A 16,199-nucleotide genomic window follows, 5' to 3' on the forward strand; every position below is an offset into this window, starting at 1 on the left:
CAGGAGCTGGAAACTAATTTGTTTTGTTTGTGTGTGCCTAGACAGGCAATGTGGTGGTGAGATGGGTGAATTCATGGGTTACATTGAGTCACCTAACTATCCCGGTAATTACCCCGCTAATGTGGAGTGTATTTGGAACATCAACCCACCCAGCAAGCGCAAGATCCTAATCGTTGTGCCGGAGATTTTCCTGCCCTCGGAGGACGAGTGTGGCGATGTGCTGGTTATGAGGAAGAACTGTGAGTGTCTCTCTTTCCGGTTGTTGTTTCAGTGGAATTTAGTGTTTATACTGTATATAATTGCTCCATACTAGGAGCAGTTCTGAAAACCTGATTAGTCACCATTGTCCTTTCTGTGCCCCTGCAAGGGTCAGCTACATCCATCACCACCTACGAGACATGTCAGACATACGAGCGGCCTATCGCCTTCACAGCTCGCTCCAGACGTCTCTGGATTAACTTCAAGTCCAACGAGGCCAACAGCGCCAGGGGCTTTCAGATCCCCTATGTTACTTATGATGGTATGTGGCACACTCATTTTATACCTTCACCCCAATACAATGGAAGCGATACAGATTTTTTTTGTGATGCAGATTATTACAATTAAAATAGGGAATAGTTTAATAGATTAAAATAAAAAGAACAAATGCAGTAGAAGCTCAGAATGAAACAGAAAATCCAGTTCTAAAATGATGTGTATAGATGAATGATGTGAGGAGAGATTTAAATAAAGATAAAAAGCAAGCTTGCCTTATCTCCTCTGGCAGGTCGTTCCAGAGTATAGGGGCAGTGGCCTGGTCTCCTCCTGGTTTTTAGCCTTGACTTGAGAAGTGCTAATGGAGACCTAACAGAAGATTTCAGGCTGCACTCCGACTCCTATGATTCAGAAAGTCAGAAATATAGTCAGATCTACTCAATGGCACACTTGACAGATACAAAATAAGTCAGTGCTCTCTGGTGGAGAAACTATGCAATTATAACTTAAATGCAGGGACCACAGCCTATTAGTCTAATTAACTTATCAACATTACTAATAGTTCTAAATGACCTCTTTCATATATTCATTCATATGTTTTACCACAGGGTGGCTGGGCAGGCCTATAGGCTATTTATGATTTTTTGGCTACTTTATGTAACTTTGCATTTCCAATGAAATGTTTTGGTACATTTATTAAACTATACAAGTCCTGGATTTTTGAGCTATCTCAGGAAAACGGGCTACCCACTCAAGACAAAGCTAAAGAGTTTAGCGCCAGGCTCCAGGATGTAGCATGATAACAAAATGTTATTAAGTGTAAATTTTTTATTCAAAGTATATGCTACATGTTTTTACTGTTAAATACTTCTAGATGACTCTAGGCCTACAGCATTGATAGAAACATGTAAATATAAAAAAGTGTAGCAGGTTGCAGACCCTGTACCAAAGAAATAGCCCCTGTGACAACTGGTTTACCTGCCGTAGAGTAACAGGGACACTGGTTCTGGAAAGAGTTGTTGCTGCTGAAACTCAAAGGAAGTTTATCAGCATTTTTTTTTGGTCATGTGTTTGTATTATTATTTTATTGCCTAACTTTTTTTGTATACTTGTTTCATCAATTCAGAGGACTATGAACAGCTCGTAGAGGACATAGTGCGAGATGGAAGACTCTATGCCTCAGAAAACCATCAAGAAATCCTCAAGGTTAGCAGTTATACTTCTTCTTTTTTATTTTTGGCTTCATTTATTGTTGGTACCACCTGGGAGTGGTGATTCAGTTAAGCACTAAGCTGTACTTTAAAAAGGTGTTGTTGGGCTAAACAAAGTTGTTGCTAACAAACATTAGCACTTGTATGAGTCAGACGCCACATTAATACTGAAAACATTTGTTAATGTTGTCATATGGTGGGTGTGGTATTTGTTTTCCAGCATTGTGTAATAGCTTCAAAAGCAATACAAACAATTATTTATGATGAAAAAATGTGTTAAAAAGTGTAGAGTTGTGTAAAGCTGTCTGTTCTTCCCTACAGGATAAAAAACTGATTAAGACTCTTTTTGATGTGCTGGCTCACCCAAACAACTATTTTAAGTACACCACTCGGGAGTCCAACGAGATGCTTCCTCGCTCCTTCATACGTCTCATAAGCAGCAAAGTCTCTGCTTTCCTGCGACCATACAAGTAAAAAGATCACACAGCTGCTGAAGCACCGGATCATGACCCCCTGACGTCCCCCTCCATCTTACAGGCCACATCCCGCAACTCTCATAAGACTGATGAACATAAAACATACTAGTATGTTTACCCCCTCTTAATTTCCATAGGCTTTGACAATAAACACTATGCAGACCTGAGAAATACTGAAATCGTTTGTGTTTTAGATTTTTTGTCAGCTTCCATTCAGCACAGGTCTGCAATCCCGAGCTCAAGCATTTAGTGGGGATGTAGAGTATGTGAGTGGGTTTGGTTTCTATTGTGTTGAGCAATGAAGCCATAGAAAACAATAGAAACGCCTATTTCAGACAGTAGGAGTGACGTTTTGTGCTCGCGGTTTGAGCTTGTTGTTGTATTTACTTAAATGAGCGGTCTGAGTTCCAGCTCCAACTCCTACCATTAAGTATGACTGTAAGTGTTGTGTAAGTGTTGTGTAACCCTGGTCCCATCTTCAGTCTCTGTGTTGCTGTCCTCAAGGAGGAGCAGTTGTTATATTCATGTCGCAGCTGCGTTCCATGTCATTCAAAGCCTTACTATATTTGAGCTCTTAGAGCATTTTCCAAGGATTTTACTGTTAAAACAGTTAATCTATGTTTTGTTCTGTCTGTCTAGACTGTACTGGCATTTTCCAACCTTCAGATAATTTCTGTTGCTCTATTTTTTTTTTAAAGCCAACTTAAAGCAAATACAAAAAAGTTGGTTTATCATTCCAGGAACATAGTGGACATTTGGGAGATGAATAACAAACTAACAATTGTGAGAGCCACAGAAGATCATGTGATGTCTAGTGGAACAATGTCTCTGAGAGAGAGATAGAGAGAAATGTCTTTAAGGGACATTATGTTTGCTGCTTCTTTTTAAAAGGTCACTTTAATTCTTCAATCTCATATTGTCTTTCTGATTTACTCTACACACTAATAGTCTATAGGTTTCAAACAAAAAGGAAGCTCCACATCTGAGTTGCTTTAGTTCGTACACACAATAAGTTGATAATCTCATATTGCCTGTCTGTGGACTACCAGTTTTATCGCTTGTTTATTTCAATCTTGTAAATAATGAAAATAAATTAGACGAGGGTTGAATTCTTTGATCCTAATTTTCTCACGCAGGACCCCCAAAATCACTTTTGATGTCCCGCCCGTCTCAAATCCAAAGACACCCAGTGCCCAGCCTTTCGTCCAGCCCTCACATTTTATTCTGTCCCAATGAAGACAGCTCTTCCAAAGACGGGTCACTTTGTTTTGTGCACTAAAATTTTGAAGGTGTCATCCTACCTTTTGTAGTCCAAAGTGCAATGAATGAAAATAACACACCTTATTTTGGTTACACCCTTCCGTGACCCCCAACAAAGCTTGTGAAATGTGTTTTAGGCTGCAGTCTTGTTGAGACTCACTGTAATAAATATTTATCAGTCATTACGGGCAGAAGATGTTTCTCATAGTCAGAGAAATACTAAAAAATAGAGTCTGTCAAAAAATAAATAATAAATAAATAAAAAATATAAACTGAGTATTTGGTGTGTAGAAAATATACATTGTGATTTCAAAACAGCAACCAAAACAGGGTAAAATAATTTAAGCTGTGTAAAACTCGAACTTCGCTTGATGTTAGGATGTTAGGAAAGGAATAGTTGACATTTTCGGAAATACATTTATTTGTTTTCTTGCCGAGAGTTACATGAGTTTGATAGATTGATTGCACTCATGTATTTACAGTAAATATGAAGCTACAGCCATGAGACAGTTTAGAGCACCTATAAAGCTCACTAATTAACACATTACATCTCATTTGTTTAATCAGTACTAAAACTGGTGGGTGGGGGGTTATGTGTTGCACTATTTCTTGGCAGTGAAGTGACTTCCTGGAGCCTGTTGCCTGGTAACTTCACAGTGACGACTGGAAGGACTCTGCAAGAAAGTGAATAAGAATTTCCCAAATCTCGGGACTATTCCTTTAAAGTCACACACTGCAGTCAAATTTCCTGCTCTCTGATATCAAATAAATTTGTCAGGGAGTATGTTTTAACTCCGCTCATGTAAATAAAAATAAGTGAGATGGTACACTTCATATCATTTTACCAAACGGTATTTAATGTACCCAAACTTTAGGATGACACAAAAGGGATTTTGACCACACACACTGACAAACTGTAGGGTGATGCTGGGCCAAGTCATGAAGTTTTCAGTTTGAAAATCCTACACATCTTGCTAACTTTAGCCACCGATTACCAGATCTGGTCTCTAATATCTAGGCCTGTATGTAGGCCTACTAGGTGCCAACAAGCAGCACCAGATTGTGCTCACTCGGCCCACATCCCGTCATTCCCCTCTCCCACCAGAATCGGCTTCTTTCCTGCAAATCTTTTTTTTTGTTGCCTTTTAACAAGAGTTTGCTATGATGTATCATAGAGTTGATAATGATATTTGCACTTGAATTGTTATTGCTCATGTAAAGAAATGTCTGGATTTTGTATTGTCTTTTTAAATGAATGGAATTGGTGTTATTTTCTTGTAGCTTGTTTGTTCATGAAATGCTCACTCACCGTTAGTCTATAGAGATGATACACATAACATTATCAACTGTAAAAAAAAAAAAATTAAAAAACATAACAAAAACAACTATGTACAGAGGTGAATGAAACAAGTTTGTACTTGTTACTGCCCAAAACACTTATCGAAATAAACAATACTGTACTTCAGCTTCATTTCAAACATATTTTAATGTCTTTATGATGAGTTTACACAAGTTTTTTTAGAGCAAATAAGAAAATATATCGCTATTAGTGCATTATTAAAAAGGTGGATTTTAGAAGGAGTGTTTCTTTCAGAAGGAAGACATTGTGTAGCTTGGCTTAGGAGGCCGTTACTTTCATCCTCCACCGACGGGACGGCCAGGTTGGACAGAATACTGTAGTTTCACATTTCATTTATATGTATGTATTATTTCCTCCAGTAGGTGCGACATGCTGAAATAACGGGCGATAATTATAATTTTAAAGTTCTGTAAATATTTTAACATGAAGCAACTCATATACAGCAAAGAATTGATTACTTATATGTGCGTATGCATTTGGGGAGGCTAGGGAACCATTGGCCATCACTGCCACAGCTAATGGTGCTCATGCCAACCCTCCTGTAGCCTGGGTTACACTCGATCGATATGGTGCTCCTGTGCTGATGCAACTCAGTATGACCTCCCGTCCAGAAGGCGTTAGCCACATTTGGAGATGGGCAAGTAATTTCTGTGAGGAAACAGAATTCAAGTTTTTATTCTACTAATGTCAAAAAAGGGAAATAAAGTTGTATAAAAGAAAGTGCTGTGTCTCTAATAAGTATGTAGGACCTTTGCATTTAGGAGCAGGAGCACTCCATGTCCCATCCTCAGTACACCAAATCTCCCTTTGTCCAGTAAGGGTTCCCACACGACAGTGATAGCGAACCACACTCCTGTATGTGTACGGCGGCTCCTGGCGGCCTTTCATCTCTGCGTTTGTCACTTCTGGAGGTTCAGCACACACCGCAGCTGGAAGAGGTACAGCAGTGGTTGGCTGAGACAAAGAGAATGCATAACGAGAAGGCCACCTAAAAAATGATGCTATGTTAGTTCATCCCACCTTCACAGAGAGGAACACGTCCATCCCAGCCGTTACTCATGCAGTTTCTGGTTGCCTGTCCCACAAGATGATACCTGATGAAAGGATGCATGTAAAGTCACATTTTCATGGAGAAATGAAAATGGAGAAATGAAAAAGAAGAAAGCAGCACAGTATATATATTTCCTTACCCCTCATCACAGACAGCTGTAGCAGTGTCTCCAAACTCAACTCCAGTATATGCAAACTGTCCATTTGTTATCTCCCCTGCAGAGCCACATAGCTTTCCTTTTTGAGGATGAAAAAGGAGGAAAAAATTTAGGAGTTTAACGGTCATTATTTCATTTCAACTTTTCTGTTATAACATGAATAAGATATCGTAATTTATGATTCTTATATTTTAAGTGAGCCACGGTGGTTTTTGAAAGCTGACTTTTCAGAATGAAAAGGAAATGTTGTTTTTTAACATTTATATGCAGAGCAGCACAGTGACAGTATGCCTTTCAGCAGATGTATGATTGTAAGCATTTTTAAGCAACAACATAAGTGTCCTTTTATTGTTATTTTGCAAACTGTTGGCCGCCTGTGAGGTAGCAGACATTTAAACAACCAATTTAAAGAGCTAAAATCATGACAGCCTGCTATAGAAAAAGGTTAGGAGGAACAAAATTAGAAGATACAAACTGTTTGTATCTTCTAATTTTGTTCCTCCTCTAAAGAGCAATATGTTTCAGCTGCTTAATCAAATAGTGTTTTGGTCATTAAAATAAAATGACCAGTTTGTAAATTCTTTGGCATTTCCAAAGAATTTACACTGAGATCTTCAGTGATGTAGAAAAGCATTCATAAAGATTTAAAGGCCTGTCTGTGAAGGATTATAAAGAAGTTCTTACGTCCACACTTCAGCAGCAGTGGCGTCCACTTTCCCCTGATGCACCTGCGATATCTGCTGCCGCCCTCTTGAACGTACCCAACATCACACACGTAATGGACTTTGTCACCAGAAGCAAAAGATGTCATTGTGATGTACTTGTCGGCGAGATTGGCGTTGAAGTTTTTGCTGGTTACTGGTATGCCACATCCACCTGCTGAGCGGATTTCCCAGAGAGGAAAAACAAACAAAATATTTCCTGTCTCCTTTTACAAAACTGAGATGGTGACACTTTGCCGTACTGCCAAAAAATACACAATGAGCTATCCAGCAGCAATACTAACTCACTTTCTTCTTCGGGTAACTGAGTTTTATCCGGTGCAGGCAAGCACCGAGGGGGTTGAGGCTGCCACTGGCCATCAGGACCACAAGTGATCTGCTGAGCTCCATCCAGCTGGAAACCCTGACTGCAGGTGAAGGTCACATTGTCTCCCACCCGGTGTACTGAAACATCTCCAGTGCTGCTCACAGAGTTGGACACTGCAGGGGTGGAGCAGGTGGTCGCTTCCTCTGAAGACAATAATCTTTCTGTGAGCAGGTAATCCTCCAGCTTGATTGGCACACTAACATTTGCCTAATTTTAAAGTTTAATTAGCTCTGGAAACCTGACACACACAAAATCCAAAAACATGACTTGCTTATATATATATCAATTATATATTCATATATATGGCTTTAAATTGAACCAACTAAATATTTATTTTCACAACCTCATTGGCATATTGGAAAATATTTAAATGAATTAATGGATTAAACAATACACAACCACTTCGTATCACCTCTTAAGGTGCAGCATCCTCTGTGCGTCACATTAAGGCAGTAGTTACACCTTTTTAATGCAACACCACCCACTTCACATCACCTATTGAGGCGCAGCAACCACAGTGTGTATTCAGATAACGAGAGAATAAGAATGTATTGTTGCCCACCTTCACAAGACGGGAATTTACCGGTCCAACCAGACTTCTTGCATATCATGTAGTTCAGTCCTTTCAGGGTGTATCTGTCAACATGGAGATATAGTGGATAGTCAAACGCAAAGTCAGAGGCTTATTCAGACCAAGTTTTACAAGATTTCTTTCAGGTTTTAACTTGCCCTTCATTGCATGTAGCATAAACTTTCTCCCCAAGGAATGAATTCCCTTCATACTGGAACTGCCCGTTAGGTAGATCCCCGGCATTGCCGCATGATTTCTCTGAAATTAGATAGAGCATAAATGGCCAATCAGAACAGGAATCAAGGGTGAAAAAACAACAAGACAGAGACGTCTTTATTTTACCAAGTTGCAGAACAACCCACTTGCATTAAGCTACTGGAAAGCCGACTTGCCATTCTGAGTGTGTTTTGCCAGAAAGATGGGGGGGAGTGGGGGGGGTTATGGAGATATGTCATTTATAAAGTTTGTGAAAACAGTGAAACATGTGAAAATAACTGTGAGGCATGGTAATGTCGTGGACTTTTGCCAGAAGGTTCAGGTTGCATCCCCTTGATCCAGTGTTCTTGGGCTTAACAGCTTATCAGCTCCACACAGCTACGTCTGACCCCAAGCAGTCACAGAAGATTCTTTTGTCTCATTTTGGGGTCAAAATATTTGATGCATTAGTTTGTATTGGAGTCTACGGGTATGAGCTTTAAAGTAGTATTTTCAAGTGTCCAGCATTCATGCAAGTAAAATTAGGATGACTGTTTTTAGATTAGGGAATAGATGAAAATCCAGCAGCTAGAGTAACAGACTAGACTGTTAGATCAAGGGTTCTACTTTACCAAACACTATATGTGAAAGAACATTAAAAGCTAAATGTATTTCCTAGTGTTTTCACAAAAAAAAACCCAAGGCAGGTAATCAAGTAATAATAACGGGACCTCTCTCATTGATTATAAGAGACTTTCTTATTATTTTTTTAGATCCATCATCTAAAGCAAGTTTGCACTTTAGAACATAAAGAATTGAAGCTAATTTCGTAGGACATCAGATACAGTAAGGAACAGCAACAAACACCAGAAAGTTTGTTGAAAACACACCCATTTCTGTTTGCCCCCCCCCACCCCCCCCCCCCATGCCAGAAAGATGGGGGGGGGGGGGTTATGGAGATATGTCATTTATAAAGTTTGGGAAAACAGTGAAACATGTGAAAATAACTGTGAGGCATGGTAATGTCGTGGACTTTTGCCAGAAGGTTCAGGTTGCATCCCCTTGATTCCAGTGTTCTTGGTCTTAACAGCTTATCAGCTCCACACAGCTATGTCTGACCCCAAGCAGTCACAGAAGATTCTTTTGTCTCATTTTGGGGTCAAAATATTTGATGCATTAGTTTGTATTGGAGTCTACGGGTATGAGCTTTAAAGTAGTATTTTCAAGTGTCCAGCATTCATGCAAGTAAAATTACGATGACTGTTTTTAGATTAGGGAATAGATGAAAATCCAGCAGCTAGAGTAACAGACTAGACTGTTAGATCAAGGGTTCTACTTTACCAAACACTATATGTGAAAGAACATTAAAAGCTAAATGTATTTCCTAGTGTTTTCACAAAAAAAACCCAAGGCAGGTAATCAAGTAATAATCTCCTCTCTCACTGATTATAAGAGACTTTCTTATTATTTTTTTAGATCCATCATCTAAAGCAAGTTTGCACTTTAGAACATAAAGAATTGAAGCTAAATTCGTAGGATATCAGATACAGTAAGGAACAGCAACAAACACCAGAAAGTTTGTTGAAAACACACCCATTTCTATTTGCCTTCCACACTCTACGTTATTAATGTAATCTAATAGGTTTAACAACAAAAGAACCTTTCAGCCTACATGTGGGTGTATGAGTACTGAAAAAGGGTCCAGCAGTTTCCAGCTTAATCGGGTGCTTCTCAGCTCAACATGTTCTAACTTCAATAAGGGCGAAACCTGAAACCTTTCTCTGTTTTAACAATTAAACCCTGCAAATAACTGAGTTTCACCTTGAAAAATGTGAACCTACCCTTTACTATAATGTAATTGTTTAAGTAGTACAGTCTAAACAAAAAGCTGCATACATACCCCAATGCTTGTTCTTTCTCCATCTAGTTTTGTTGGCTCTTAAATTTTGGACTATATATGTTATAGACATATAGTTTACCCACATGGTCGCTAGAGGTCTTCAGTCTGCTTCTGAGCTGTGCCGTTTGTCCTTTAAATCACATTAGCTCTGAGAATATCTCACTGAAATCACCCATCTATTAGGGAAACAAACATTTAACTGTCTCTTTACCCTTTTATTTATGAACTCGGTAGCAAGTATATGCGTCAAGTACTTACTTTCGCATTTTAGAGTCAGTTTGGTCCATTTTCCACCAACTGTACACTGTACCGCTCGGGACCCTGCAGATGGACTGAAGTCCTCGGCGCAGGAATAATAAGCTTTCTCCCCGATGCCGTACTTCTGTCTGCTGGTGTATTTCTTGTCCAGTCTGGTGTGTGGGTATTCAGATGGTGCCGGACACTTATTTGGTACTCGAGCTATTGGGGGGGTGATACTGCCACTAAAATATCAAAACAATCACAATCACAGCCAAATGTGGATTTTTCTTCAATTTACCTGAAGCAAGTAAAGCAAACCATAAAACCAGAATATTCCACGCCACCGTCCTCATGTTTGTCGTCTGTGTCGCTCTGCTCCGAACAAATCCTCAGAGGCAGATCACAAGTGGGAACAGGAGGATCAGAAGAAGCAATTTATAGCCGAGGAGTGGCACAACGGGAGCAGCCCAGGAGACCAGCAGATTAAAACACTGTTACAGTACACTGAAAACAGTAGGAAACTTTAGTAGGACGAACATACTGCAGAGCACACACCTAAAACAAACAAAAACAGAAATAGGGTTTTTATTGTGATATTATTCCCATAATCATTCAACCAAATGTAGGCAACAACTTTCAAACAGAACTCATAATTATATTAGGGTGATCTGCCAGAATAAATTTAGGAACTAAACCAGTTCAGTTGAATCCTTTACAAGCCAAAGCAAGCACTTGTTTTCCCAAGAATCCAGTTAGATTTCCAAATAGGAATAAGAGTCATGTTGGTAATTCTTATAAAGATGAAAGAAAGTGTTTTGAGTGGCCCGACATTTAAAAAAGGTTTCTATCAGGGAGGGGAGAAAGTCTTCTAGGATTTTAGAAATGTATAGGAAGTTAAAAATGATTTAGGGCTTTTTTGAGACTTTAAGGGAACAGAGCTCCCATTAGATTTCAGCCCCACTGCACTTTTGATTAATAATAGCCAAGTAGAAAATATAAGAATGTTGATCATAAACGTTTTGTTAATTTGACCCTTTAGCACTGTATATCTAAACACAGTCTGTTGAATACTGTTAATAAGCCAGAATTACACTCAGTTGCCAGTTTATTAGATACACCAGCAAAAACCAATGCCTTATAAATCAACTGTTCAGTCCCTTAATTTACATTTACTCATTTGGTGAGAGCTTTCATCCAATGCGACTTAGATTTGAGGAACATGTTCTGAGGTAGGCTTGATTGCACCATCCAGCTACAGTATTGATACACTGAGATGTGTTTCTAATATTTTGTCCACCCCATTTACGACACAGTACAGTTCAACAGCAACATAACCTACATCTTCCAACATTACATACAGTTGAATCAACACCTCTCTGAAATTGAACATCATAACCTTCTGGCCACAAAGTGCATGTCTGAGTATAAACGCATTTTAGAATTGGATTGTATTTTTGAATATTCCCTTCGCTTCAAACATGTCTTCATTCACTGTAAACTAATTGAAGTGTATTCAAGGGTCACAGAGTTTTCAGCTTCTTTTATTTCTGGTTATTTTAATTGCTTCATTTTCACAGTCCAAAATGGTTAGCTGGTGATTGGTTAGCTTTATGATGTTTTGAATGTAAACATCTAAATCTACAAAGTTTCTGGTAACTGTACAACCACCAGAGGATGTAACAGGGTAAAAACCACAATATTCTATCTAAATGAAATGCTACAATCTACAAATGTTGCTGTTTATGGTTATGTGTGTGTGATTGTGTCTGTTTTTGTTGAGCTTGTTGCCTGTTTGTTTATGCTTCGTGTGTGTCAGACCGGAGTCAAATTCCTCACATACCTGGCCCTTAAAAGTGATTCCAAAAATGGAAATATTCCACTACCTGAAAACTGTGCAGTTCACAAGTACATTAAAGTTGTTATTTCCACCTCTGCCCAGTGATGAGGTAGTTTCAGCACCCCATCTTGACAGAAAAAAACAGAAATGTAGAAAGTTTTGCAAATTTATTAAAAAAGAAAAACTGAAATATCACATGGTCATAAGTATTCAGACCCTTTGCCGTGACACTCATATTTAACTCAGCTGCTGTCTATATAAGACCTTACGGCTCACAGTGCATGTCAGAGCATATGAGAATCATGAGGTCAAAGGAACTGCCTGAAGAGCTCAAAGACAGAATTGTGGCAAGGCACAGATCTGGCCAAGGTTACAAAAAAATTTCTGCTGCACTTAAGGTTCCTAAGAGCACAGTGGCCTCCATAATCTTCAAATGGAAGACGTTTGGGACGACCAGAACCCTTCCTAGAGCTGGCCGTCCGGCCAAACTGAGCTATCGGGGGAGAAGAGCCTTGGTGAGAGAGGTAAAGAAGAACCCAAAGGTCACTGCGGCTGAGCTCCAGAGATGCAGTCGGGAGATGGGAGAAAGTTGTAGTAAGTCAATCATCACTGCAGCAATCTACCAGTCGGGGCTTTATGGCAGAGTGGCCCGACGGGAGCCTCTCCTCAGTGCAAGACACATGAAAGCCCGCATGGAGTTTGCTAAAAAACACCTGAAGGACTCCAAGATGGTGATAAATAAGATCCTCTGGTCTGATGAGACCAAGATAGAACTTTTTGGCCTTAATTCTAAGCGGTATGTGTGGAGAAAACCAGGCACTGCTCATCACCTGTCCAATACAGTCTCAACAGTGAAGCATGGTGGTGGCAGCATCATGCTGTGGGGGTGTTTTTCAGCTGCAGGGACAGGACGACTGGTTGCAATCGAGGGAAAGATGAATGCGGCCAAGTACAGGGATATCCTGGACGAAAACCTTTTCCAGAGCGCTCTGGACCTCAGACTGGGCCGAAGGTTTACCTTCCAGCAAGACAATGACCCTAAGCACACCGCTAAAATAACGAAGGAGTGGCTTCACAACAACTCCGTGGCTGTTCTTGAATGGCCCAGCCAGAGCCCTGACTTAAACCCAATTGAGCATCTCTGGAGAGACCTGAAAATGGCTGTCCACCAACGTTTACCATCCAACCTGACAGAACTGGAGAGGATCTGCAAGGAGGAATGGCAGAGGATACCCAAATCCAGATGTGAAAAACTTGTTGCATCTTTCCCAAAATGACTCATGGCTGTATTAGATCAAAAGGGTGCTTCTACTAAATACTGAGCAAAGGGTCTGAATACTTATGACCATGTGATATTTCAGTTTTTCTTTTTTAATAAATTTGCAAATATTTCTACATTTCTGTTTTTTTCTGTCAAGATGGGGTGCTGAAACTACCTCATCACTGGGCAGAGGTGGAAATAACAACTTGTGAACTGCACAGTTTTCAGGTAGTGGAATATTTCCATTTTTGGAATCACTTTTAAGGGCCAGGTATGTGAGGAATTTGACTCCGGTCTGACACACACGAAGCATAAACAAACAGGCAACAAGCTCAACAAAAACAGACACAATCACACACACATAACCATAAACAGCAACATTTGTAGATTGTAGCATTTCATTTAGATAGAATATTGTGTTTTTTACCCTGTTACATCCTCTGGTGGTTGTACAGTTACCAGAAACTTTGTAGATTTAGATGTTTACATTCAAAACATCATAAAGCTAACCAACCACCAGCTAACCATTTTGGACTGTGAAAATGAAGCAATTAAAATAACCAGAAATAAAAGAAGCTGAAAACTCTGTGACCCTTGAATACACTTCAATTAGTTTACAGTGAATGAAGACATGTTTGAAGCGAAGGGAATATTCAAAAATACAATCCAATTCTAAAATGCGTTTATACTCAGACATGCACTTTGTGGCCAGAAGGTTATGATGTTCAATTTCAGAGAGGTGTTGATTCAACTGTATGTAATGTTGGAAGATGTAGGTTATGTTGCTGTTGAACTGTACTGTGTCGTAAATGGGGTGGACAAAATATTAGAAACACATCTCAGTGTATCAATACTGTAGCTGGATGGTGCAATCAAGCCTACCTCAGAACATGTTCCTCAAATCTAAGTCGCATTGGATGAAAGCTCTCACCAAATGAGTAAATGTAAATTAAGGGACTGAACAGTTGATTTATAAGGCAGTGGTTTTTGCTGGTGTATCTAATAAACTGGCAACTGAGTGTAATTCTGGCTTATTAACAGTATTCAACAGACTGTGTTTAGATATACAGTGCTAAAGGGTCAAATTAACAAAATGTTTATGATCAACATTCTTATATTTTCTACTTGGCTATTATTAATCAAAAGTGCAGTGGGGCTGAAATCTAATGGGAGCTCTGTTCCCTTAAAGTCTCAAAAAAGCCCTAAATCATTTTTAACTTCCTGTACATTTCTAAAAATCCTAGAAGACTTTCTCCCCTCCCTGATAGAAACCTTTTTTAAATGTCGGGCCACTCAAAACACTTTCTTTCATCTTTATAAGAATTACCAACATGACTCTTATTCCTATTTGGAAATCTAACTGGATTCTTGGGAAAACAAGTGCTTGCTTTGGCTTGTAAAGGATTCAACTGAACTGGTTTAGCTCCTAAATTTATTCAGGCAGATCACCCTAATATAATTATGAGTTCTGTTTGAAAGTTGTTGCCTACATTTGGTTGAATGATTATGTGGGAAAACTATATGTCTATAACATATATAGTCCAAAATTTAAGAGCCAACAAAACTAGATGGAGAAAGAACAAGCATTGGGGTATGTATGCAGCTTTTTGTTTAGACTGTACTACTTAAACAATTACATTATAGTAAAGGGTAGGTTCACATTTTTCAAGGTGAAACTCATTTATTTGCAGCGTTTAATTGTTAAAACAGAGAAAGGTTTCAGGTTTCGCCCTTATTGAAGTTAGAACATGTTGAGCTGAGAAGCACCCGATTAAGCTGGAAACTGCTGGACCCTTTTTATATTATAATATATTCTGGTTTTATGGTTTGCTTTACTTGCTTCAGGTAAATTGAAGAAAAATCCACATTTGGCTGTGATTGTGATTGTTTTGATATTTTAGTGGCAGTATCACCCCCCCAATAGCTCGAGTACCAAATAAGTGTCCGGCACCATCTGAATACCCACACACCAGACTGGACAAGAAATACACCAGCAGACAGAAGTACGGCATCGGGGAGAAAGCTTATTATTCCTTTTTTGATTTTTGGAAAATGGCTGCAATGAAACAAAGAGTGAAAAATTTAAAGGGGTCTGAATACTTTCCGTACCCACTGTAGCATTCCTGCCAGAGAATATTAAAACTAAATGTCAGCTGTGTCACTGTGACCCATACCTTCATGGCCTAACGGGCACCTGGACAGTTAAATGTAAATGTTATCCAGTTAAAGCACTGTTGTTGAAAGTTCTGTGTTTATTTATTTTTCTTCTAAAACTAAGAATGACTAACATACAAGTGTCTTTTTAGTTTAGTGAATATGACGCACAATGTTCCTTCTCTCGCCTTCTTTTCCTTTTAACTAATCATAGCCATTTTTTTATATATCTGTAATTGGTGTGGAAGTTAATCAGAGCTTTTTCTGAATCCTATCATTCAAGGATAAAATCAGGCGTCAAAACAACTTGCAGATTAAATTCTTTGAAACACAACTGATTATTTGACCCTTTCCTCCTCAGTTTCCCTGATGACTCACTCTGCATCTTAAAAAAGAAAATCACATTTATTCAAAGTCTGTTGCCTACTTTGAAACTGTCAGTGAGCAGAGCAAAAATAATAACTCCTAATTCAGAATTTAACGTGCCACACAGAAGTTTTTATGTAATTGTATAGAACTCAGGAGTGACTCAGTGATAATAAATAGTTAGAAAATCATACATTGTGATTTCTGGATATTTTTTTTTTAGATTATGTCTCTCACAGTGGACATGCACCTACGATGACAATTTCAGACCCCTCCATGATTTTGAAGTGGGAGAACTTGCAAAATAGCAGGGTGTTCAAATACTTATTTTCCTCACTGTATATCATTCTGACAAATGCCACCTCTTACCATAAACATCTAATTTACAAATCTAGATTTGGCATCAGATGAAGTGTGAAATGTGCATTGACTATTTGTTGTTCTTGGTTTGTTTTTTCAGTTGCTGTGATGTTATCATTTCTTGTTCTTTAGGGACATGTTTAGCAGACAGGAAGGATACCAATGAGCTCACACGCCCACACCAAACTAATAGGCTTTTATGAGGTCAAAATAATGTTAAATACTCCAGAGAAAAAA

At 38.9% G+C, this 16,199-nt stretch overlaps 2 protein-coding genes across 5 annotated transcripts in view; one reads left to right on the plus strand and one right to left on the minus strand.

Annotated features, from left to right (window-relative positions):
• The window catches only part of scube3 (signal peptide, CUB domain, EGF-like 3), a 72,539-nt gene extending 67,653 nt beyond the window's left edge, over nucleotides 1-4,886 (plus strand). For all 3 annotated transcript variants that reach the window (XM_038722106.1, XM_038722107.1, XM_038722108.1), the window contains 4 exons: nucleotides 42-239; nucleotides 368-520; nucleotides 1,601-1,680; nucleotides 2,007-4,886. In XM_038722106.1, the coding sequence (XP_038578034.1) occupies nucleotides 42-239; nucleotides 368-520; nucleotides 1,601-1,680; nucleotides 2,007-2,159 (584 nt within the window). In that variant the 3' untranslated portion in view covers nucleotides 2,160-4,886. The remainder of the gene's footprint in view (nucleotides 1-41; nucleotides 240-367; nucleotides 521-1,600; nucleotides 1,681-2,006) is intronic.
• A 2-nt stretch (nucleotides 4,887-4,888) lies between these two features.
• On the minus strand, nucleotides 4,889-10,442 carry si:ch73-217n20.1 (C4b-binding protein alpha chain). Of its 2 annotated transcripts, none has more exons than XM_038722110.1 (10): nucleotides 10,283-10,442; nucleotides 10,003-10,203; nucleotides 7,808-7,907; nucleotides 7,641-7,714; nucleotides 7,000-7,221; nucleotides 6,674-6,865; nucleotides 5,972-6,068; nucleotides 5,802-5,875; nucleotides 5,531-5,710; nucleotides 4,889-5,429 (listed from the first exon to the last, which is right to left on the minus strand). In XM_038722110.1, exons 1-10 carry the CDS (start codon nucleotides 10,335-10,337, stop codon nucleotides 5,236-5,238), a joined length of 1,389 nt encoding a protein of 462 aa, XP_038578038.1. In that variant the 5' UTR covers nucleotides 10,338-10,442; the 3' UTR covers nucleotides 4,889-5,235. The 2 variants fall into 2 exon arrangements, with proteins under 2 accessions (XP_038578038.1, XP_038578037.1); XM_038722109.1 differs by having other exon boundaries at nucleotides 6,674-6,868.
• Between the last annotated feature and the right edge of the window lie 5,757 nt (nucleotides 10,443-16,199).

The sequence above is a fragment of the Micropterus salmoides genome, unplaced genomic scaffold (assembly GCF_014851395.1).
Source record: "Micropterus salmoides isolate LMB-PRFRI ecotype aquatic unplaced genomic scaffold, ASM1485139v1 Ms_hic_scaffold_16, whole genome shotgun sequence".
Lineage (NCBI taxonomy): Eukaryota > Metazoa > Chordata > Actinopteri > Centrarchiformes > Centrarchidae > Micropterus > Micropterus salmoides.